A 19,510-nucleotide genomic window follows, 5' to 3' on the forward strand; every position below is an offset into this window, starting at 1 on the left:
TCTTATTGTTTTAGGGACTTAAAATTGGAGGCTTATGTAGATCATTACTATAGAGATTACCCAGCACTTGTCAGAACTACTGGACAAGTGTGTACAATTGATCAAGGTAAGTGTGCTGTTAAAGGTTTTCTGAACAATGTAGTGACATTTGCTTGTATTTTTCTTGGTGAATAGCAGAGGATATATTTCTTACCATTGGCCTCTAAATCAGGGGCAGTGTCTTTCCACCAGGCAGATTTTAGTTTGTAGTGTTCGATCTCTGACTTGTAGTAAGCCATAATCTCTTCAGTGTAGGGGGAAAATGTTACTCATCCCTAAGTTTCTGCCTTGCAAAAGCTTAGAGCTTCCAGTGCCAAGGGTGCGCTGCTGTCCTGTGCTGCGCAGTTAGTAGCCACCTGCCATGTGCTATCTAAGTTAATTATATTAAAAATTCAGTTCCTCAGTTGCACTGGCCGTGTTTCAAGTGCTCGGTAGCCACATGGGGCTAGTGGTTGCCATACTGGACAGTACAGATACAGAACATTTCCATAACCACTGTACTGTCTTAGACCCCGAGTTAAAGCGACTCAGGATTGGGGCCCAGTTGTTAAAACAGAGCACAATCCTGGGTGTCTTGTCTGTTTTCTCATCTTTAGGGTTAGGGCAGAAATTTTTGGTTACATTCTTTATATGCCTTGAACACAAGAATTTTCTAAATTTCCTTCCAGGATTGGATAAAATATTAGTCAATTAAATTCCACATATTATAATATGGTCAGTTACTTACTGTGGCAGAAAACATGGAGCATTTTGGAGACTATGGAAAAATGTTATTCTGATAGTTTTCAAATGATAGATATTGTTGATTATTTTTCCTTTAGAATAAAACAGTATTGTATTAATGTATCTTTATAAACATTTGTCTAATTTTAAAGGACAAACAGGATTTATGCATCATCCATCATTTTTTACTTCTGAGCCACCAAGTATTTATCAGTGGGTGAGTTCTTGTCTGAAGGGTGAAGGAATGCCACCCTATCCTTACCTCCCCATCATCTGTGAAAGAAGCAGACTTGTAGTCTTGGTATGTATTCAAAGTGTTGCCAAACTTGTTCTTTTCTTTTTCTCTTTCAGTATAATTTTTTAAATTATCATACAGTTAAATTAACTTTTTTTTTTCATTTTGTATATAGCTCTGAGGATTTCAACAAATGTAGAGTTCATGTAATCACCACCATAATTAGGATTCAGAACAGTTCCATCACCCACCTCAGAAAATTCCCTCATGCTTTTGGGATTCATCCAAGTGTTGCTGTATCAGCAGTTCGTTACACTTAATTGCTGAGTGCCAGCTATACATTGTGTGGATATATCACATTGGTTTATCCATTCATCCATTGAAGATATTTGGGTTGACTCCAGTTGTTAGCAATTATGAATACAGTTGCTGTAAACATTCATGTCCAGGTTTTTTGTGTGAACAAAAGTTTTCATTTCTCTAGGGTAGATACCCAGAGGTGTGATTGATGGCCATATAGTAAGTATATATTTAAGATTGATATATGTATATTTAAGAAACTGTAAAGTGTTTTTCAGAGTATATGTACCATTTTACATTTCCACCATCAATGTGTGAGAGTTCCAATTTCCCTGCATCCTGGTCAGTGTTTGGTATTGTCATGATTTGTAATTTTTGTCATTCTGATAGATGTGTAGTGATATCTCATTGTGGTTTTAATTTGTGTTTTCTTAATGGCTAGTGATATTTTGAGTATTCCTAGATATGAGGTTTTGTCAGATCTATGGATTTCAAGTATTCTTTCCTGTAGTTTGTCATGTTCCATTGTTCTCTTAATGTTTCCTTTGTGAAGCAAAAATGCTTAATTTTGATGAAGCCAGTTTATCCAGTTTTTTTTCTTTTATGGATTGTGCTTTTGGTGTCATGTCTATAAATTCATTGTTTAGGTCACAAGGATTTTCTCCACTTTTCTTCTAGAAGTTTTACAGTTTTATGTTTTACATTTAGATCTGTGATCCATTTTGTTAATTTTTATAAGATGTGAGGATTATGTTGAGATTTTTATTCCATTTGGATGGTCAATTCTTTTAACAGCATCTGTTGAAAACACTATTCTTTCTCTTTTGTACTTTTATTAAGAATCAGTTGACCACATTCTTGTGGGTCTGTTTCTAGACTTTTTATTCTGGTCCATTGATCTGTGTTGTGGTCCACACACTCTTGATTACTGTAGCTTTATAGTAAGTTTTAAAATTAGTTAGTATGACTTTTCCTTCCATTACTTTTCTTTTTCAAAATTGTTTTAGCTATTTAAATTCCTTTACCTTTTCATTTAAACTTTATAATCAGCCTGTCCATAGCTACAAAAAATCCTACTTGCATTTTTAAAAATAAAATAATTTTTATTTTTATTTATTTATTTATTTATTTATTTATTTGCGGTACGCGGGCCTCTCACTGTTGTGGCCTCTCCCGTTACGGAGCACAGGCTCCGGATGCGCAGGCTCAGCGGCCATGGCTCATGGGCCCAGCCGCTCCGCGGCATGTGGGATCTTCCCAGACCGGGGCACGAACCCGTGTCCCCTGCATTGGCAGGCAGACTCTCAACCACTGTGCCACCAGGGAAGCCCCAATTTTTATTTTTAAAAATTAATTCATTTTGTTAATACATAGGTAATCCAAGATCAGACCCTCAAATAGAACCAGAGGGTGTGGGCAAAGGTGAGTTCCTTCACACTCCTTTCTCTTGGTCCCTCTACTGGAGTAGCCTGCCTACAGGTCTTTTGTGGACCTTTCTGGAGATGGAGCCTTCCCAGACTTAGAAGAGAACCAGATCTTTTGTCTCCTCTCCCAGATGTCACTGGAGTATATGAATGTCCTTGCTCCCCACCCATCTTTTCCTTTACTCTGCATTCTGCTTTGCTTCATGTTGAGAAAGGCTTCAGAACCCCCTGTGGCTCTGAAATTGACACGCAGAATGGTAATCTGCTTTTAAAAAAAAAATGCTGATAAACTATACATAACATAATATTTATTATTTTAACTATTTTAAGTGTACAATTCAGTGATGTTAAATACATTCACAGTGTATTAAGAGCAGCTTAATCCTAGAACTTTTTCATTCCTTGCTGCTTGTGTGGAAACATTCAGGTGAAATCACCAGATATATTGGTCCTGTCCAACTCTGCTGAATGGGTTAGACTCAGTGTTATATCTACCCAAAAGGGAGCTAGAGAAATATGAATAAGCCAGCGTTGTTCAGCCTCCAATTTAAATAATAGTAGTCAATTTGTAGATATTCATATTATATCTTTGTTAGATATGATGTCAGCTAGCTTTAGGAATATATCATTTGCAGTGGGTTAGAATGTAGGACTTGAAGATCCTCCAGCATTGTGCTGAAATTTTAATAAGCTCATACTGCTACTTTCTTTCAGGAAAAAAAAAAAAAAGCTGCAGACTTAGATCTTAGTGGTAGTAGCAAGTATTCAAATGAGAACTTTGAAGGCTGAAGCAGAGAAGGGTTAGGCCTAGAGGGGTAGAGAGTTAGGGTGTACCTCACCAAAAATGACCCAAATGTCAATCAGTTTATAAGTAGATAAACAAAGGTTGGTACACCTGTATAATGGAATACTCGTCAGCAGTAAAAAGAAACAAACTACTGATACATGCAGTAACGTGGATGAATCTCAAAGGAGTGCTGAGTTAAAGAAGTAGGGCACAGAAGACTCCGTGTTCTATGACTCCATTTGCATGACATTGTAGAGTAGGCAAAATTTAGGGAGAGAAAAAAGATGCGTTGTTTCCACTGCTTGGTGTAGGGGAGGGAGCGGATTGACTCCAAGGGGCACAGGGAACTTTCTGGTGTGATGCAGGCATTTTGTATCGTGACTGTGGTAGTGGTTATATGATTGTGTAACATTTGTCAAAACACAGAGCTGTACATTTAAAGTGGGTGAATTTTCCTATATGTAATTATGCCCCAATAGTTTAAAAAATGTTAACTTTCTCCTTATGCAGAGTATTGCACTCTACATACTTGGTGATGAAAGTTCTGTTTCTGATGAATCCTCACAGTATTTATCCAGAATAAGTATAGGTAAGTCAGTCTAATGTTAAGCTTCCCCAAACAAATTTTTATAGATGTTGATATCAGAGTTGAAATTTAAAAAATTAAAAATTTTCCAAGTGTACTTCAGAGGCCATGTCTTGCTTCATTTTAGAGGTGACATAATTGCACCGTTTTAGTCTGGAGTCCACATCTGACTTTTAGAGACCAAGTTTGCTTAAAATCTAACACATTTTACATTTTCAGTGTGTCTAAAAAGGACTGTTTTAGCCCCAGGGAAATGATTATACTTTCCAGCCTGCCAGAGTACTGCTTATTATTTTTTAGCATTTGTTTATTAATGAATTTTTATTTGCAAATGTTTTCTGCATGTTATGTGTTTCCTTTACCAGGATAACTATCAAAATAAAGTCTCGTTTTGTTTTAGCCCCACAGAAGTCACAAGCAGAGCAAGAGGAGAACAGGTGACTTCTATTCAGATTTTGCTTTTACACAGTCTGTTTGATAACTTCGTGTTTAATAACTTCATGTTTGTTCTCTTATAGGTTTAGTTTCAGGCATTCTACATCAGTTTCTAGTCTAGCTGAGAGATTAGTCGTCTGGATGACTAATGTAGGTAAGGTGGTCTTTGTTACTTTTCATGTGTCTTTGAAATCCTTTCCCTGGGCTCTCCTTCCTAAGTAGGCCCTGCGTCCTCAGAGCTCACTAGAGCTGGAAGGCGTGAGAAGGGAGGGCCTCTCGCTCTACCGAAGGATCCCACAGGATGGAGATGATGGCCCATCAAGCCACCCTTCCTTTCCCTGCCAGTCTCACAGCTTCCCTATACTAATATCTGGGCTATCAGAAATGAGTATTTCTGGCAAAATCTAAAAGTAATGTGTAAATATTTCAGGGTATGCTTTTGAATGATACAGGCCAGGGATTTTATGCACCAAGAGGCAGATTCACCTGGGACAAGGGAAAGGAAGGAAAAGAGTTTATTTTCTCTTCCTAAGCCTGTGCCTTTAGGTTTTAAGCTGAGTAAAATACTAAAATTTCCTATAAAAAATTTTAAAAATATTACTGATATGAAAATGTAGAAAAGGAGAATGTTATAGAGTAGTATGTTAGAAGGTAATGCTTTAATGAATATTACAGGATGTTTCTGAATTCTTATTTAGGGAATGTTCTGAATGACTTAGTTTTTCCCTGTACTTTTGTGTATGCTTCCTTGACAATTGCAATAATTGTCATATAGTATTACAGATGAGACACTTACGCTGAAAATATGAGTTCTGTTCATTTGTATAGTACATAGCATTTAACCTCAATAATTGATCAACTTTCTATATTAATAAATAATGTATAATATTACAAAATTTAGAAAATTATCACCAAAGAAATTAATTAACCTGAGAATTTGAAGTTTTTTTAAATGAAATATGGTGTACATATAAGAGTGTATAAAATGTATTTAGAGAATAATAATAAAATGAACATTGATGTCCTGGTCACCCACCATTAGAAATAAAACATTGCCAGTGTAGTAGAAAGCCCTGTGGATCTACTCCTGCATGGCCTCCCTTTCTCATACACCCATCGCTAGAGGTAAAGTACCTGTACCGTACCCTACCTAAATTTTGTATTACCTTCTGTCATTTTTTTTTTGTTTTTTTTTTTTGAGTTTTATCACTTCATATATTGCTTAGTGTTATATGTTTTTTAACTTTATGTAAATAGATATAAATATAAACATGTTTTTTTACTATCTTATTTTCTTCACTCAATATTATTATTTAAAGATTCATCCATGTTGACTCATGTAGCAGAAGATCATTCATTTTCACTGCTGTATGATCTACTGCTTGAATATATCACAACTTATTCATCCATTCTATTGATGATAGCAATTGGGCTCTTTCCTCCCTTCCCTTTTTTGCCATAATGAAACATTACTAATGAATATTTTAATGCTTATGTCCTGGTGCCATGTGCACAACTTTCTGTATGTCTGTTGATGGACCGTAGGGGTGGACCTAACTCTACGTGCTGAATGTTTTCCAAAGTGGTTGGACCCGTATACACCACCACTGGCTGTGGAAGAGAATTACTGTTGCTCTATGTAGTTACCAACACTTGGTATCGATTGACTTTAATATGTGTCTGTCAAATGAGTGTGAACTTTTATTTTCTAGTGGTTTTAATTTACATTTCCCTGATCATTCATTGGATAGAGCATCTTTTCATATGTTTATTGACCATTTGTGTTTCCTCTTAGGGAAATGTCTTTTTGTACTTCGTGTTTTTCCTATTGGATTGTTTGTCTTTTTCTTAAAGTTTTTAGGAATTTTTTGTTTAAAACAAAATTTTATACTCATCCTTGAGGTCAAGACACTGGTCTGGTAGTAAGATGAATAAAATCAATTTCTTGCTTATTTGTTAGGATAGAGTTTACTAACTTCACTCAGAGAATAATTGGAACAGTGGTAAGTCTAAGTGAAAAATTTTCTCCCTTCCTTTCACCACAAGGTTTCGCTTTAAGAGACTTGGAAACCCTTCCCTTTGGAATTGCTCTTCCCATCAGAGATGCGATTTATCACTGTCGGGAGCAGCCTGCTTCAGACTGGCCAGAAGCTGTTTGCCTGTTGATTGGGCGTCAGGATCTTTCCAAGCAGGCCTGTGAAGGAAACTTGCCCAAAGGGAAATCTGTGAGTATCAATATGGAAAGTCCATATTCAGATTTAGCCTCAATAAAGTCAGAGTAGAAATGTTCTCCATTTTCCTTTAAGTCTTTTTGCAAGTGTGTATATCAGATTATCTTTTATATTATATGCTAGATACGGTTTAAAATTGGACAAATCTTATTAATTGTAAGTCGAACATGGGAACAGATTTTGTGAATGCTCTGTTTTGCCTGGACCTTTCTGTGCCTTGAGTCAGGACAAGTGCCGAGTCAGTAGAGCAGCTACCATGACTGATTCCCTGCTTGGACCATGTTAGTAATTAACTACTTTGTAATTATTATATGGAAATAGGGAGAGCACATAATGTCCTGAATTTGAATAAATTATAACTATTTTCTCCTTCATACTTTTTTGATGTGTTACATTTCTTAAATTTAACCTTTTACGTAGGTGTAAATATATCTTTAATCACATAAAACTGAAGCCCCAGGAAAAAGGTTTTTTTGCAGGGGGGCACTAATGTTGTTTAGAAGCTGTCTTAATGTTATCCCTCCTCAAACAGTGCCCTTCATCAATGTTCAAATCTGTTTTTTTAAGAATGGGTTCTAAGACCCTACAAATGGAAAGTGAAATATATCGTTATCCTCCTTTCTTTTTAAAATCAGCCTCTTTTAAAACTTAAAAATGGAACTTTGAAAACTTCTTCTAGAACTCCAGTTAACTTAAAAAAAAAATGGTAGCACTGCATTTACTCTAAGAATCAAGGAGGATTCAGGGATGGTTATTCCACCCCTGGTGACTTTGATACTTTATGTCTCTGAGAAAACAGTGCAGATTTGGCTCATCTCTTATTAACCTTTGAACCAACACATAATAATCAATTAATAATCAATAACTGTTCATAATCCACATTAGATCTTGGGCTATTAATGCTTCTTCAGAGACTGTTATCAAAATTTATTCCCAACATCAGAGTTGTATAATGGATCTGTGACAGAAGCAGTTTCCATGGGGGAGCCCATCTCCAGCAGGGTTGTACCAGCACATGTCTTTTAATCTGCACTGAAATAAAAACTCTTAGTTGAATTAGCATTTGGCTTGTTTTAAACAGAAAACCAAATTTTTTTGCTAATAATATGGTTATCTTTACCTTGACCAAGAGAAGTCTTTAGCATTTATAGACCTCTTTTATTACTGTGAATGAGAACATCATTAGCACTAAAGCCAAATGGTATTGATAATTATTCATTTATATTTATATGTCATTTTAAGTAATTCTGGCTAAATTGAATTTGTTCAGTTATTTGAGGTTACATTTTATAACTCGTCTCCAATTTATCAGCTATTTGGGTCTGTATCTTATTGCTAACTCACCTATTAGAATGTAGCTTCTTTTAAGATTAGATATTCCATAGGAATTATAATAAATTTTTATCAACTAAAGTCAGACTGATTATCTAGTCATATCTACCTTTATTCTTTTTTCAGGCTAATGTTGCTTCCACATTAAATGTTGCAAAACTTTAGCATTTCACCTAGGAGTTAATCTTTTGTGAAAGGAGTTAAAACTCTGAGAGAAAATGAGATTTCTGCTATTAACATCTATCTTAAAGTCTGACTGAATTATTTGGACTGGGAAGGCTCATAGTAAAGTACATGCTGAGCTTATGAGGACAGAATGATAAGCAAGGAATGAACTCTCCTCACTTGTTTTGCTTCATTTAATCCCTTTCCTTTTAAGAAATATAGTTGGAACATACTTAGGAAAAAAAAAAAAGTGAAAACCAACCATGATTTATTCTACTTAAAGCACAGAAGTGAGAAAGTGTTGTCTGACCTCCTCCAGCCCTTGGTTTATATCCTTCCAGGTTGTTTTCTTCTGCTTCTGTTAATTAAAGACAGTATTTAAATTGGTGTTGGTTCTTTAGTGCGTGGGGTTAATATTCCATTTGCAGTAATTTGTGTCCTTTTTGGAATATTTAGGATATAGTTAGAGTTTTACAGTTTATTTAGAATATATCTTTCGATGGAATCAGCCTCCCGACTATCGTCGTAAGTTGAAAGCTTTCCCCTTGGCTCAGTAAAGAATGTTTCCAAGTGGGCAATATAATTACACTTAAAAAAAAAAGATTTTTAGGTTAGAGTCCCAGTATGTATTGGGAACCCAAGCCAGCCCTGCTTTGGAATATATTTTTTCTCTGCACTGATGTAGACTTGGTACCTCATCCTGTGTATCCTCATGTTCAATAAGTGTGTGTTGGCTGATTTTTAAATTAGTATTACAACGTAGTCTGTTACTCAGGTGCTCTCATCAGATGTTCCTTCAGGAACAGAAACTGAGGAGGAAGATGATGGCATGAATGACATGAATCAGGAGGTGATGTCACTGATATGGAGTGAAGACTTAAGGGTGCAGGATGTGCGAAGGCTTCTTCAGAGTGCACATCCTGTCCGCGTCAATGTCGTGCAGTACCCAGAGCTCAGTGACCACGAGTTCATTGAGGAAAAAGAGAACAGGTAAAGGAAAACATTAACTGCTGTAATTTAAGTAAAAATTTAAATAAAACATTAAGTACTGCCTCATTTTGTTCAACTGTAAGAATAGGCATGACTGTAGCATTCACACCTCACAGAGTTTCTCTGGGAATCAAGTGGGTCATTTCTACACAGTGCTTAGAACACTGCCCAGTACATAGTATAGTAAAGCTCGATGCAGTCAGCGATTATTATCAGAGTTCATTGATTGTATGATGCTGATTTTTTTTTTGTACGTTTTACTATTTCTGAAATCAGATTATGTCTTTCAATCTGTAGGTGTTTGTAGGTGTTATGGTTTAAATGGCAGTGTTTTTTCTTTTTTAGTACCTCATGAAATAGTGCTGCATCTTAAAATCAATGGCGTCTTAAATGGAAGGGGGGATATACTGTTTTTGTTTTCACTATTATAATTTTGTAGATTATGTATAATGTTTCTGCTAAACATGTTATAGAATGTAGTCTGCTGGCCTGATTCTAAATTTCCCTGATTTTAAATTAATGTGGAACAGTGTTCCCAAAGAATCTTAGGACAGCAAAATTCTCCTCACCAATGGACTAGAAAAGCAGCTATATATATTTACAGTTAGGGAGGGAGGGTGCTTGTGAATAACTTTGTCTGCAGAGAGGATTTCAGCCTCTGGTTAGCCTCAGAAGGAGGAGGGCTGTTTCTCTGTCTTCAGGTATAACTTGTGTTAAGTGTTTCCTGGTTATGAATGCCCCTGCTTCCACAATTTCTGTTTGATGCCATTTATTTTAACATAGAAACAACTTAAAAAGTAGTTTATTAGTTTCAAAATATAGCCTGTAGAAGCCATTTTAACCTTGAACATAGTTGACATATAGTGCTGTTAGTCCTAGAAGTCCTTACCATCAAGTAAATGAAGCTCCTGTGTTTCCTGGAGACACCGTGAAATCCGCTGACCTCCAAAACAGGGACTTCCTTTTTAACCTTGTGTGCACCCATGGAGGTGGTGCTTGGGCTATATTCACAAAAAGGATGAGAGGAGGATCCCAGCTAAACTGATAACAGCACAATGAGGAAACCCAACTAATACGATATTTTCCTCTGAGAGGGTTAGCATCGTTTAGAGTAGAATTATAGGTTTTGCTTTTTGAATACTTAGGGAGAGTTGGCTTGGTTTATAGAACAGCTGGTTTTAATTCAAAGCAAATATGAAACAGAAGAAAGAAATGTGTCTCCCCTTTAGAGTTTCTGATGGGAGTAAGAGTATTAGAATGAGAACAGCCGTGTTTAGATGACTCACTCAAGACTTTGTATGGATTTACTTCGATGTGGCTTCATCTTACACAGCACTGCTGCTTTTGAAATACTTGCCTACAGATGACATTCTGGTTTTTTTTGTTTAAAATTTTTTCACATGTTGGTTTTAATTTTAATTATAGATTGCTCCAGTTGTGTCAGCGAACTATGGCTCTTCCAGTAGGACGGGGAATGTTTACCTTGTTTTCATACCATCCTGTTCCAACGGAGCCATTGCCTATTCCTAAGTTGAATTTGACTGGTATGTTAAATTCTGGGCTCAGTGAGAAAGGAAAATGGGTGTATGTTTAGTGGAGTTGTTTTGAATCATTGTAGTTAAAACCAAAGAAATGCTCTATCCCCCGTGATTTTAAATATTGTTAATAGCTACTGTAGTGATTATTGTTAATAGCTACTGTAGTGGTTATCAAAGCTCAAATAGCAAATCAAATTAAACATTGAGGGAAGTAGAATATAGCCCATTACTAAATTTTGTTTTTAATGAGACCATTTCAAGATATAAAAAGGCACTTGGGGAAGTTTAGAAAGATACTATTGAATGGTGAGATCGTTAAACTTTAAATAATCTTAAAGTCAATATGTAAAAATATTTAGTCTTAAAATGTCTTGTTATGTCTTAGTATGAATAGATGATGCTTGTACAAAAACAAGAAAATATACTAAGCAAAAAGAAAAAATAAAAATGGTCACTCATAGTAGTCCCAACTTATTAGAGTTCACTAGTGTTAAATAACACTTTGGTTTATTTGTTTCCCAATTTTATTTCTCCATTTTATAATTTTATATTTATTTATCAGAAAATTTAAACCTGTTTTAGAAATTGTTTTTAGAAACTTACTATATAGTGAGTGAGCATCCTCCCAGACCAGCACTGCCCCCCGCCAAAAGATGATCTTGTTTTAATAATAAATTCATTTAGGAAAAAAACGTTCACTTTAGTTCCTTAACTGACACTGGTTTGGCCTGTTGTGCTTTTGTATGTAATTATTCTTATCGAAGAAAATTTGCTTTACCCTTTGCCTTTTATTTTCTCTTGTGTATAAAAATTATGTCTTATACATATGTTGAATTGTTTTAGAAATTTTACTTGCTTTTTCATTATTAATCTCTCTGCCCTTTTTGAGAAAGTAAAAGTATAACTCATGAACTTGTCACCAGTGTGGTGCTATCACAGACCAGCATTTGAGTTAGCTCTTAGGTACAAAAAGCAAATGGTAAATACAAATATATTTTATTTTATGCTTGTGTCTGTGTATGTGTGTGTATGTGTATATAGACTACAAACAAGACACTATGCATCTAATTAAAATTTACATAACTTTCAGAACGCCTTTAAAACCATATTTTCAAACCTCTAGCGAACTGTATAACTGTATGCAATACAGTAAGTCCCCTACATATGAACGAGTTCAGTTCCGAGAGCACGTTCATCAGTCCAATTTGTTCGTAAGTCCAACAGAGTTAGCCTAGATACCCAACTAACACAGTTGGCTACGCTGTACCAGCTACATCACTGCTGCTTTTACGCTTGCTTCTGGACATCCTGGGCGTGAAATAAAGATACTGTACTATTGTACTCTATACAGTACTGTACAGTAAAGTACACAAAAGCACAACCACTTGTAGATGCACACACGTGACAGCATACACCAGACATGTGAACTAACTTACGAGATTGGACACGTGAACGCACATTTGCATCTTTGAAAGTTAGCAATTTGAAAGTTCGTATGTAAGGGACTTACTGTATTTAGAATATTTATTTTAAATAGTCATCCATGACTTGAGCTAATACAGAATATTAAAAATATAGAGATAATTCAGTATTTGCGGGTATGCAGTGTAGTCAAAACACTCAAGAAAAGGCATTCAAAGAGAACATAGCATCATGAACATTTAATTTATACTGTTCTTAAATAAGTTGACCACAAATTTAAATTTAGTGAATACTCTTTTATGGTTCACTGGGTAACTCAAGTGTATAAAATGTTTTTTATATAGGTATCTTTGAATGCAATTTGGCATTTTTACCAATAGTGTGTAGTTAGATTTCTATATCATATAAAGAGATGTATAGATAAGAGATAGAGCAAATTTATAAAGCTCCTTGTCTTTTTTAAAAACAATCATTTTTCCGTAACATCCAGAGAAAAAATGGGATGGCACATTTGAAATTAACATTGTTGTCAGTCACATGTTGGAATTATTATTCATGTAGTTTGTGATGTTAATTTTCAATTTATTTTTCGGTGAGCTTCCTGCTGTTTGAAAGACAGATTTCAAAGCAGTGGGTATCCTAATCAGATCTGTACACAGTTAAATTGGTATCAGTTATCTTATTATAGTCCCATATATTTTAGCAGAAAGGACAGTGAATTATTTTATACAGTTAAGGTTTTTCTACCTTGCATCAAGTTTGACTCACATGTATAAAACTTGAAGTATGCATAGTAACCTAACATCATTACAGGTATTATGGGGTTAAGGGTTTTGAATGTAGAAAAGTGATCTCTGTTCTCAAAGAATCTAAATGTAACAATTTTGGTTTCTGAATTTTTGTTCTCTCAATTTTAAATTTTGTTTGCCTGAATAGGGCGGGCACCCCCTCGGAACACAACAGTAGACCTGAACAGTGGCAACATTGATGTGCCTCCCAACATGACCAGCTGGGCCAGCTTCCATAATGGTGTGGCTGCCGGCCTGAAGATAGCCCCTGCCTCCCAGATCGACTCAGCCTGGATTGTCTACAATAAGCCCAAGCACGCCGAGTTAGCCAATGAGTATGCTGGCTTTCTCATGGCCCTGGGTCTGAACGGGCACCTTACCAAGCTGGCTACTCTCAATATCCATGACTACCTGACCAAGGTGAGAACTCGTGCTGCCAGCTCCTGGCGTTGTGCCTCTCCCCTGGCTATTGCAGTAGCTCCTAGTTGTTCTGTTTGCTCTTCTTCAATCTTGTACCTCTAAGTGCATTCTTCTCATAGCAGGCAGAGAAATCTTTCTAAAGTGTAAGTTGGAATATATCACTTCCCTGGTCAAACTGTTCAGTGATCTTCCATTGCTCTTGATGTACATTCTAGGAGCCTGTGTGATCCTACTCACTTCCCCAGCCTTACTTTGTGCTTCTCTTTTCCTTGCTCCCTATGCTCCAGCCATAGAGAAAGCTTGTATTAGCTCCTTGGCCGACCAAACTCTCTTGGCGTAAACTTTTCCACTTCTGTGCCATAAAAGTTCACCCATATGAAGTACACAGTTCAGTGGTTTTTATTATATTCACAGAGTTGTGCATCCATTACCACTGTTAATTTTAGAACATCTTCATCACCCCATGAAGGAACCCCTACCTAGTAGCAGTCACTCTCCGTTCCCCTTTCCCTCCAGCCCCTGGCAAACTGCTAATGTACTTGCTGTCTCTATGGATTTGCCTACTGTGGACATTTCATATAAATGGAACCAAACAATATATGGTCTTTTATGACTGGCTTCTTTTGCTTACTGTAATGTTTTCAAGGTTTGTCTATATTGTACCATGTATTAGCACTTCATTCCTTTTTATTGCTGAATAGATATTCATTGTATGGATATACCGTATTTTATTTTTCCATTCTTCAGTTGATGGATACGTGAGTTATTACTACTTTTTGACTATTATGAATAATGCTGCTATGAACATTTATATACACATTTTTGTGTGGATGAGTGTTTTCATTTCTCTTGGGTATATTCCTAGGAGTGGAATTGCTGCATCATATGGTATCCCTTTGTTTTAAAGTTTGAAGAACTACCAAATTGTTTTCCACAGTGGCTGCACCATTTTGTAATCCCACCAGCAATACATAAGGGTTCCAATTTCTCTGCACTCTTGCCAACACTTGTTATTATCTGTCTTTTTAATTATAGTCATCCTAGTAGGTGTGAAGTAATATCTCAGTGTGGTTTTGATTTGCATTTATTTCCCTGATGGCTAATGATATTGAACGTCTTTACATGTGCTTATTGGTCATTTGTATGTCATCTTTGGAGAAATGTCTATTCAAATCCTTTGCTTATTTTCTAATTGGCTGTCTTTGTTGTTGAGTCGTAAGAGTTCCTTATGTAACCTGAATACCAGTCCATTAACAGATACATGATTTGCAAAAATATTCTGCCGTTGTGTTGTCTTTTGACTTTCTGATGGTGTCTTTGAAGCACAAAAGTTTTCAATTTTGATGAAGTCCAATTCATCTACTTTTTCTTTGGTTACTGTGCATTTGGTGTCATATCTAAGAAGTTACTGCCTAGCACAAGATCACTTGGATTTATATCTGTTACACCTCTTTCACATTGTATACAGAAGATTTCATCTGGATTCATATGTGTATGCTCTTTTGTATATTACATAGATTTACACCTATATATACACCTATTTATAACTGGCGCTGTAGGGCAGTGAAGAATTGGAATCAACAATGTAGTCAACTACAGTGATGAAATATTCACAAAACTAAAATTTTCCTGTCAGCAAAATATGTAATAGCAGAAGTTTTCTTCTAAGAGTTTTTTTTTTTTTTACTTTTAGTTACATCTTAGTTGAAGTTAATTTTTATGTATGATGTCAGGAAGGGGTCCAATTTCATTCTTCTGCAAGTGGCTGTATAGGTATCACAGCATCGTTTTTTGAAAAAACTCTTCTTTTCCCATTGAATTGTCTTGGCACCCTTGTAGTCAATTGAATATCAATGTGAGGGTTTTTTTTTTAATCATCTCAGCATCATTTACATGTTTTTCTCTCACCTGTCATCATTCTCTCTCACTTTGTAAATTTGAGTGCCTTCCCTTCTTGCCACTTTGCCTGGCTAATTTGTACTCATTCTATTGTAAATTTTACTTTCTAGAGATTCTTAATAATTCTCTAGTCCCTTCTAATCTAAAGTAGGCTCTGTTAAAATACTCTTTCATAATCTTTATACTTTTTCATTTGATGAGTTTTCAATAATATGTATTTTTTAGTTTAACACTTTCCCTTCCCCAAGGGCACTGACTTCATCAGAACAAGGACCTGTCTGTTTAGTTTGCTTGTGTATTCTTGGAGCTTCTCACTGTGCCTGTCACAGTACTGGCAGGCAGTATCTTATTTAAAACCACATATTTGTTTTGGTAGTGACTTAAGTCTTATTCTTTTTTCTGTCTTAGGGTCATGAGATGACAAGCATTGGACTGCTCCTTGGTGTTTCTGCTGCTAAACTAGGCACCATGGATATGTCGATTACACGGCTTCTTAGCATCCACATTCCTGCTCTCCTGCCCCCAACGTCCACAGAGCTTGATGTTCCTCACAACGTCCAAGTGGCTGCAGTGGTCGGCATCGGCCTTGTTTATCAAGGGACAGCTCATCGGCATACCGCAGAAGTCTTGTTGGCTGAAATAGGTATGGCATTAATAGTGCTGTGGTTTCGTAAGTGTATTTTTACCATTCCACAGGAACCAAAGTAAAAATGATGGTAAGATTATAAAAATTAAGGAAAAAATAGTAGCTTTTGTGAGCACAGAATGAGCTATACTAATAAAGAAAACAACTACAAAGTAATGTTTTCCAAGGCTGATGTTACTATGCAGGTTATTGGTCTGCATACTTACTTGGCCAGCCCATTACTGAGCTCCAGTGGCCCCATTTAACGAGGTAGCCTAGGGTCTTAATCACATGTGAGCATGCTGCTTATCCTGCTCTGTCTTTGCTAGGCAATGTCTGGCAATGGTCTACACTTAAAATTCAAAGTTGATTGTTTTGATCCCTAAAAGCACAATGTTTATTCTGTTGGACAACAACACTTCTAACAGAATGGAAGTGATTGATTCCGGCTTTCCTCTATATGCTGGTGGATATGTTCATGATAAAAGGCATTTTTAATGTTTTATCGTAAGTCTGCATTTTTTGGAAACGTGTCTTACGTGTTATCATCTTCTTCTGAGAAATGGAAATGCTATTAGTACTATTGGTACGTTCAGTAATTTAGATACATACTTGCATGTCTTGTTCTATCCTGTTCAGGATCTTTCTACATATACTTCAGGATAGCCACAAAATTTTCCCGGGCATCTCTGCTTCAGGCTGTAGATCTGTGGGTCTGCTGCTCAGACTCTGCTCCAAATGCCTTATTCTGGGACCCAGGCTTCTTTTATGGTGATGTCAGAAGGGCAAGAGGGAGAACCAAATAATGGAAGCTCATTTTAGGCCTTTGCTTACCTTGTGCCAGCCAGGATCCTAGTTCAAAGCCAGTCACACGTTCAGGTACAGAGGAAACTCTGTCAGGAGTGTGGATGTATTTATAACTGGCGCTGTAGGGCACTGAAGAATTGGAATCAACAGTGTAGTCAACTACAGTGATGAAATATTCACAAAACTAAAATTTTCCTGTCAGCAAAATACGTAATAGCATAAGTGATTGGTCTGAGAAACACTTATTCAGAAGATACTCAGGACTGGCTTTTAAAGCTTGTTCATCTGCAAGGTAATTAACATTCTTTGGCTATATCATAATGATAGCTAATGGTGCCAACATTATACATATCTCACAGCCATAGTACACCTGTTTCACATTGTATACAGAAGATTTCATCTGGATTCATATGCGTATGCTCTTTTGTATAATTACAGTCAGACTGTACGTACTGTTTTTGTACTGCTCTTTTCATATATCATTGTCATAAATGGCTTTTAAAATTAATTTTATATTGTGGGATAGCTCATTGAGTTGGTTTTCTATAAATTGCCTAATCATTGTCTTATTTTCAGGACTTTTAGGTGGTTTTTAATTCTTTGCTAATTAAGCAATAAACATTACACTGATTACTTGTGTATAATTTTTCTTTCTTTTTAAAAAAATCTTTTTCCTGGGGATGAAATTCCAGGAATGGGAACTTTTTCTTTGGTGGAAGGGGTCTTTATATATAATACATTTTGCTGCCCTAAAAGGGGTGGAGTTAGAATTAGGGGGTACTTTTTAAAGTATGAATTTTGCATCCAGTCAAACTTAGAGCATCGATACAGAGAAATTCTATCATAGTAAGGCTCAGTATTATATAGATTCAAAATAAGTGTCTGGATGCATAATATTTAACATTCTTAAAAACTTAAAGGGAGTGTCCTTCCTGTTCCTTATCAGTATTTGAACATTTTTTTACCACATCTGAATAGATTTGAAGCTAACAAAACAAAAACAAAAGGAAAGAAATTACAAATTGAAGCTTTTTTGAGCATCCCTCCCTTTAAAAAATTTTTTCCCCTTTTTTGGTAATTTTTTTTTTTTTTTTTTATTATAAAACTCAAGGTTTGACAGTATTTTAAAGTGATTGCTTTCAGATTGGCAAATTAGAAGAACCATGTTTGGGGTTTATTTTGTGGTAAACTGATAGTTGTGGACACCATTTGTGATAACGTCAGATCTTTCTTAGTGGGGTTATATTGAATCCATAGTTCTTATGCAACTTACTAGAAAGTTAACTCTAAAACTTTTACGAGTTAGGGTTTTAAGAGGCCAGTTTGAATTGTGTTACTTTTTGTTTTATAGGACGGCCCCCTGGTCCTGAAATGGAATACTGCACGGACAGAGAGTCTTACTCTTTGGCTGCTGGCTTGGCTCTGGGCATGGTTTGCTTGGGGGTAAGCAGAGTCTGTGCCTGCAGTTGCTTCAGTTACAAATTCTGCTTGTTGAGAGAGTAGCCTTGACACTTTACTCTGAATACCACTCTGCCGTACTGTGACTTAACTTACTGTGATTCTCAGCTCTTTCTTCTTTCTGGATATTTTTCAAAGTGCCAGATTTGGAAATGGAGAGAAATTGTAGTGAAGAATGGGGCTTTAAGGTTTCTTCCCCCCTGGCTTAGATATAAATGTTCATGAATGAACTAAGGGAATGAAGTTTTTCGAAAAGAGTTCAAGACATAAGATGAAGAAATGACTGTTCACTCAGTAAGAAAACAGAAAAAAGTGAAGATGGGTGTATGATGGGGAGCCTTAAGAGTCTGTAGGACTAGAGATAAACCAGAACTCTCTTTTGGTGCCCTGGTGTTCACTAGGTATCCCAGAACGTTGCCACAATAGCAGCTGCTTTGTGACAGAATGCAGTATCATTCTGACTCCCCATCTTTAACCCCATCCAGTAGACGTAGTGTAGGGTTACCAGAAAAACATTAAATGACTACGTCAGCTGGAATGTGGGTCCTTTGAAGAACCACCAATACAGTGTTATACTGAAACTGAATTATATAAAGAAAGTCGACTGTCGTTTAGGCTTTTGACTCTTCACATTTGACACATGAACTAAAGAGGCAGATAAAACAATGGAAAAGCATCATACTGGGAATTGGGACGTGAATTCTGGTCCTGACCAGTGAGTCCTGACATCAGTTAACTACAGTATTTTCTAGTAGTTAAGCAGCTCGATGGACTGTGGAACCAGACTGCCTTGTTTTATATCCACTGCTGCTCCTTACTAGCTATGTAATCTTGGGTGTAATCTCTTTGTGCCTCCCTTTCCTCACCTGTAAAATAGTAGCTATTTGATCGAATTGTCTTATTAAGTAAGTTAATCCATGTTAAACATACAGAATCATACCTGGAAGAGCGTTAAGCGTTCAGTAAGTTATTATTATGGTTATTGTTGCTGGACTAGTTCACAGGCACGATAATGAAAGGATTCAGGTGTTCATAGTTCAGGGTTCATTTACCTGCCTAATATTTTCTTTAACTGTTAATGCAGTTAACTGTATTTTGAAGCCTTTATGTATTTTATGAAATGAAAGTATTAACTTGCCTGTATAATTTTTAATGTGAATTATTAACAGACTGAGTATTAACTCATGAGATTTTAATTGATAAAAAAACCCAGAAGACTGGCTTTGAAGTTAGTTTATTGTTTTCTTTGTTATGGGTATGTGTTATGGATCTTATTCTGTAAAATTTCCTTTCCCTTGTCTGTCAC

General features: G+C 36.1%; 1 protein-coding gene across 2 annotated transcripts in view; it reads left to right on the forward strand.

Moving 5' to 3' along the window:
* Window positions 1–19,510, forward strand: part of ANAPC1 (anaphase promoting complex subunit 1) — a 102,317-nt gene that overhangs the window by 45,023 nt on the left and 37,784 nt on the right. The window contains exons 20-30 of one of the 2 annotated variants that reach the window (XM_082672633.1): window positions 15–106; window positions 915–1,063; window positions 4,019–4,097; window positions 4,495–4,531; window positions 4,613–4,683; window positions 6,576–6,754; window positions 9,021–9,247; window positions 10,673–10,791; window positions 13,144–13,415; window positions 15,723–15,957; window positions 18,098–18,189. In XM_082672633.1, the coding sequence (XP_082528759.1) occupies window positions 15–106; window positions 915–1,063; window positions 4,019–4,097; window positions 4,495–4,531; window positions 4,613–4,683; window positions 6,576–6,754; window positions 9,021–9,247; window positions 10,673–10,791; window positions 13,144–13,415; window positions 15,723–15,957; window positions 18,098–18,189 (1,552 nt within the window). The remainder of the gene's footprint in view (window positions 1–14; window positions 107–914; window positions 1,064–4,018; window positions 4,098–4,494; window positions 4,532–4,612; window positions 4,684–6,575; window positions 6,755–9,020; window positions 9,248–10,672; window positions 10,792–13,143; window positions 13,416–15,722; window positions 15,958–18,097; window positions 18,190–19,510) is intronic. The other variant, XM_082672634.1, reaches the window with a different exon arrangement.

The sequence above is a fragment of the Grampus griseus genome, assembly GCF_964374135.1.
Source record: "Grampus griseus genome assembly, chromosome: 15".
Lineage (NCBI taxonomy): Eukaryota > Metazoa > Chordata > Mammalia > Artiodactyla > Delphinidae > Grampus > Grampus griseus.